We start from the raw sequence: 5,779 nt of genomic DNA, 5'->3' as shown, positions 1-5,779 counted from the left end.
TAAATAGAAAATCAACATATATATACAGTACCCGGGATGGGTGAAAGGTTCTCTCAAGGTCGCCTCCTGTCATGTGTTTGGAAATGTCGTGACTAGGAGAGTTCATTTATTTGAATAATAGATTTTATGCGAACACACCTAAATAACACACCTAAATAACAGTTGAATAAAAGTTTACGCCAGCATTTTTTTTTTTATTGCAGCAACAGCGGACCCAGTGACGGTCTGGTCGTCAGTGACAGCCACACTCTTCAACAACCATGTCTTCGTGATGACGCAGAGCCAAATCGTCACTCTCGAAGTACAGCATGGAGAGCGGGCTGAGGCGGGTCGGCACGCAGGACGGGCACGACACCTTTTCTGGGTGGTGGTGTTGCAGCAGGCTCTGGAATATATACATGAAGAGTTCACATGAATAAACCGCATCAACTAGATTTAAACACAGAAGAGCTTCGAGAACCGGGACAAAAACGGAGCAGCCATCTTACCTGCATGTACGCGTGGTTGGTAGGACTGAAGGACTCGTCCAGCGGCGTGGGACACTCTCCCTCGCAGCGATACGCGTTGTAGCGTTTGGGGTGCACGATCCACTCGTCCCAGCCGATGTGGTCAAAGTCCACCCACATGTCCACCCTCCGGCACGGTGGCCTCTGTGGGGGCTCCGCTGCCGGGGCAGCACTCGGTGAAGATCCGCCAGTCACTCTCAGCCTCTCCATCCTGTTCCTTTTGTGGCGCCGGCTTTGTCTGTCCCTGCCGACTCTGTCTGTGGTTACGTACTTGGAGTTCTCCACAGTATGGATGAGACTGTATGCTGTGTGGCCTTCTCGGGGAAGGCTTTGCTTGGAGTAGATGACCATCATGACCCGGTTTACAGTCGGATGGAGGACTTTTCTTTGCTTTAATATCACATGCTTAAATAGGGACTTGCCAGTTGTCTCCCCTTCATCCACTGCGCCGCTCCCTCGGTCCACGTCAGGTTCTCCTGAGGCTTCGTGGCCGAATGCTCCATCGCCCTGGTACAGCCAGAATTTTAACAGAGCAGTCACGTTGAAAACCTTCCAGGAAGACTTGGAGCTGTTGGGTGACGTGCCGAAGCTCCCCAGGAAAAGGTGCTCCTCCCGGCACGGCGTGCTTTCCGCATCGCAACTCTGCTTGCTGGAGTGATATAAATCCACAGCGGCATGTGTCGAACGGGAGAAGGCCGGGAGTCTGACGCGAAGCTCTGCCAGCTGGACGAGCGCACTGGTAGAGATGGACGACATGTCAAACGTGATCGTCCATCTGTCGCCCACTTGATGGCAACCTAAGAACAAGGCAAACAAAAAAAAACATCAGGAAACAAATTCACAAAGCAGTCAGCAGTCGGGATGATGTGGGGAAAACCAGATTCCTGGACAAATGTCAAACCCTGGAGTGTGAGGGTGAGCAGAACAGGATGTGTATTGAACCCCTTAGCAAGGGCGTCTGAGGGCTAAAATACACACCCTCTCACGTAAAACAGAGAAAGCCTTTAAAGTCGAATAAGCATTTTGACACTTGCCGGGTTGTAAAACGGGTGGGGCTGATAATGCAACCAGGCATAGAGGATCCAGCGCACTGACACCAACACATAAAGCATAGAACATGCATTAAAAGTCCTGGACTTAGAAGGAATAGAATCGAACTGTTGACTCACCTCGAGCCGCTACGCTTAGGATGGAGTCAGAAGTGTGCATCGGTGGGTTTCCCTCTGAGGCGATGGCGTCGACAGCTGGCGGTGAAGAGGAGTCGGCCGCCCTGAAGGAGCGGTACAGCTGCATCATGTAGAGAGGATATCTGCTGCGGTGAGTCGAGAGGTTCCTCCATGCTAAACTGGCCTCGAGGTCTCGGTGATATTGATGCACCCGATTGGAGAAGATGAGTCCAGAGGAACAGAGGAGGAACGTGCAGAAAACAGCCACGACTCCGGCTTTCATTTTGATCAAAATTCACTCAATCTCCCTGAACAAAGCGGCAAAAGATCTCCTTCCTCCCTGCAGCCGGTCGCAGGCTGAAGTGATGCCATGTGCAGACGGCGCTCCAGGCAGGCCCCTTTATAGCGGACAGCTGCCCTTTGATGACCCCTGACCACTTCAGGCATCTGAACAGCCCCCTCTGATCATCAGAGCAAATCAGAGGGGTTGGAAAAGAAAACATTCAGCCAAGGTCATTGTCCTGTCAAACTGCCCGGCCTGTTTTATCCACGCAGGCCCCTAAATCCTTTACAAATGTAAAAATCCATTAAGACATTATGCGTTAAATGCAGCGCAACTATTAACACCTTCCTTCCTTATCAGTGATGAGCAGAGGTGAACATCACACACACACACACGTTAATAAAAGGGACAAATGATCACACAAAATAAATGTTGCATTTATCAAACATTACATACAGTATTTATTTTATTCACTAGATTTTGGGATTCAAATCAGGAATGTGTAAAACAGAGACATTCATAAAAACTGTGTCACACGGAGGCTACAAATGGTCATTTTGGTGCACAAGAACTACCAAACAATTACGTCTCATCTGTTCCCGCCGCCGATCGTCTCATAAAGAATTGAAGAAGTTCTTCACCTGGGAATGAAACAGAAAACAGAAATGTGTCTGAAATACGATTTGGTCTGAAACGTTTCGAGGCAGCTATTACGTCAAAGAAAGAAATATGAACCGGCGTACCTTGGTTATAAATTGTTCCTGCACCTCAGGGTCATTATGAAACTCTGCACTGGCGTCAAGTTGTAACACGGGAACGTGCTTCAGCGTCTCAAAATGTATCCTGCAAGAAGAAAAAAAAGATGCGCCGCTCCTCAGACCACACACTAACGCCATCATCTGTTCACAGCCAAGCTCCAAACAGCTGCGAGGAAAGGCACTTAAAACGGCGGCGGTCGAGCAATAATCCGAGAAGGACATCCTGTAATTCAGCCGCTGCACAACCGGCAGGGTTCGACAACGAGGGCTTCGCTCTACCGAATTGTGGTTCGGGTCACTTTACAGATTTAAATGTAATTCTGAGCCAGTCAGCCGGGTTTAACCCTTCATGGCCATCTGAGGGGAATGCGAGTTGAAATGTTAACCGGTTGCGTAGTGCAGATGAAACTCATCCAGACACGATGCCATTGGCAACTCACTCAGTGCTCTTCTCGACAAGCCACCTCTGATGCTGAGCATCCAGCTTGTCCAGATAGTCCAGTTGGACTCCCGCCTCCTCAGCCCGTCCCCGATGCTCCAGACGCTCCATGCACTCCTGAGATAGCAGGAACGACAGCGTGTTTCTGTTTGTGTGTATTCCCATACAAACATGGTCGGAAACGAAACGAATGAGCACAACTACGCTCCGCATGTTCATACCCCCGGCGGGGCTCTGAGGTAGATGATGCCCTCCAGCGCCACCTTGTGTCCAAACTGCTGCACGAGGAGAGAATGCCAGTCCTGGTAGACGGCCCACTCTGTCGAGTTGATGCAGCCCAGCTCAAACATGGTCAGGGCAAAGATGTACCTGAGAGGCAGAGAGTGCCGTTTCACTGGCTGAAACCGGCGAACTTCATGTGTCCATTTCATTTTCATTTGATCCTGAGCACAACTTTGATCAGAATATTCTTCCAAAATATGGGCTAAAGACGAGATCAAAGCCTTTCTATTACGTTATACTGATTGATTGGAGCAAAATCTACTGAAGAAATGTGAGTATAACTCAAATGAATTCATTTTCTAAAGACATTGAGATAAAAAAGTATATATATATATATATATATTTTTTTGTTATTATCTTGCTGATTCTTGCAAATGCCGTACATTTGGTGCTTTTAATCGTAATCAAGTTGTTATCAGGGTTTGGCTTTAATAAGTGTTTCACGTCAGCCAATGCCCTTTCAGTCATTGTTCTGTTGTTTCATTTTATCTTATTTCTTTTCGACTTAAAATAAAATGACTACTATTGCGGCGTTTCTCAATGAAACACCCACGACAGGAGTTCTATTGATGATACCTTTTTTCTCTCTCTTTCTCTCTCACTGTCCCATCCTTGCCCCGACTCCCCTCACCTGTCGCTGTAGATGGAGCGCTCGTACACCTGGACAGGTGTTCCCTCTGACCTGAGCAGGTGAGCGGGGGGAGGCTGCAGCTGCGTTCTTAGACGGCTCATGCACGAGTATGTCTGAAACGTGTAGGACCAGCGCCGAGGGTCCCGGTACATCATCTGCAGCAGGTTGCTGACCGTTTCCCCAGGAGAAGAATTCATCCTCTATCAAAGACACAAACGGAGACGGTCAGTCTCGGACTTCCTTTGCATTTGTTTTGCGAAAATATATAGATGTGCCTCTTTGGCCTCCTTCAAAACGGCCCTAAAAATTCACCTTTCAGGGGGGCAGAAACGGAGATAGTCATCACGACTCTCTCCGGATCAACCCCCCCCACCTCCTTTTTGTCCACCTACGTTGTACATATTATGTGTCTTTTTAATTTATTGTTATTTTGCATCTGTGGAGTAATTTATTTTTATTTTATTGGTATTATTACATGTCGATGATTTGTGTACTAAGGGCTTTCAACGGAAACAAGACCGCAAGGGCTTTTTCGAAATGCTCCTCTTAGACAGGATGTTTGACTGTACTTGTCCTGTAATACATACTGTTTGACTGTATTTGTACTCTAACATTCTATCTAATAAATATATTCATCATCATAAGATATTTTTATTTAGTGAGAGAACACCCAGAACCTCTGAGGAGCCGGTCTCGACGTTCTGCCACTTGTTGACAGGTTCTGCCACAACTTCCCAGTCTGGACAAGCTGCTTGAAGAAGTCTGGCAAAGGTTGACTTTCCAACAGCTGAGAAGAGAAGAGAAGAGAAGAGAAGAGAAGAGAAGAGCAGAGCTCGCACGTGAATCACGCACAGCTCCACACAACCCTCTCACGTTAATATTGTGGAAAGTACACTTTACCGATGTTGCCCTCGATGGAGACTCTCTTCACCCGGGCGGCTCCATCCCCCGTGGAACACGAGGGCAATGATGAATCTGACGTAGCTGACGTCATCCTACTGAGAACACCTGCTTTTATAAGTCCCTCCGTCTTTAGCTGTGGAAGCGCGCTGCGCCCAAATCTCGTTACCTGCGTCAACGACGTCTTTTTTTTATATCTAGAAATCCGACTGAACAGAGCGGATCTAAATGGGGCTAACGCTGCAAAATGCATCGATAAAGAGGTTTTTGAAACGGATCTGTCGTCACTTGGAGCTGCTTAATGCGAGTTTACATTGCCGGTCACTGAGCTACATAGCAGCTAGCTTAGCCTTAGCTTATGACGTTGCTAGCATGAATTTCTGACCTGAATAATAATTTACAGGTAAATGTGCAAATAGGAAGATATTTAGAAACACCGAAGTGTTGGCTAAAGTATTACTTTATCGCCCACTCATTCGTGTTCTCCCATACATATATATACATAACATACATTTGCTGCTGCGTAAACTTATAGAAATAAACACGCTAGGAATGTGGAAGTACGCAGTAGCATCACTTCCGCTACCCGTGCCCCATTTTCACAATAAAAGCATTTTGACAAGTCAGAGGTCTAGCACATTTACTGAACACCCATCACTTTGTGAAGGGTTGAAAGTGGGTTTCACGTTGATGACGATTGAATCATTATTTTCATTTTCATTAGGAGTCAAATGGGACTCGCACTCGACTTTTATTTGTGGACTTCTCGTTGGCTTTTAACACAATCCAGCCCCACGTTCTGATCGAAAGGCTC

General features: G+C 47.1%; 2 protein-coding genes across 2 annotated transcripts; both read right to left on the bottom strand.

Annotated features, from left to right (window-relative positions):
- Window positions 1-1,955, bottom strand: spaw (southpaw). Its single transcript, XM_068738682.1, has 3 exons — window positions 1,676-1,955; window positions 489-1,303; window positions 1-385 (listed from the first exon to the last, which is right to left on the bottom strand). The coding sequence occupies exons 1-3, from the start codon at window positions 1,953-1,955 to the stop codon at window positions 233-235; spliced, it is 1,248 nt and encodes a 415-aa protein (XP_068594783.1). The 3' UTR covers window positions 1-232.
- Window positions 1,956-2,413: 458 nt separating this feature from the next.
- dguok (deoxyguanosine kinase) lies at window positions 2,414-5,534 on the bottom strand. The gene is made up of 7 exons (XM_068761060.1): window positions 4,966-5,534; window positions 4,743-4,852; window positions 4,066-4,265; window positions 3,374-3,521; window positions 3,154-3,269; window positions 2,699-2,798; window positions 2,414-2,596 (listed from the first exon to the last, which is right to left on the bottom strand). The coding sequence occupies exons 1-7, from the start codon at window positions 5,216-5,218 to the stop codon at window positions 2,570-2,572; spliced, it is 954 nt and encodes a 317-aa protein (XP_068617161.1). The 5' UTR covers window positions 5,219-5,534; the 3' UTR covers window positions 2,414-2,569.
- Window positions 5,535-5,779: the final 245 nt, after the last annotated feature.

Source organism: Brachionichthys hirsutus, chromosome 4 (assembly GCF_040956055.1).
Source record: "Brachionichthys hirsutus isolate HB-005 chromosome 4, CSIRO-AGI_Bhir_v1, whole genome shotgun sequence".
NCBI classification, from domain to species: Eukaryota; Metazoa; Chordata; class Actinopteri; order Lophiiformes; family Brachionichthyidae; genus Brachionichthys; species Brachionichthys hirsutus.
Note: the sequence above shows the minus strand (reverse complement) of the source record. Positions and strands in the feature narration are given on the sequence as shown.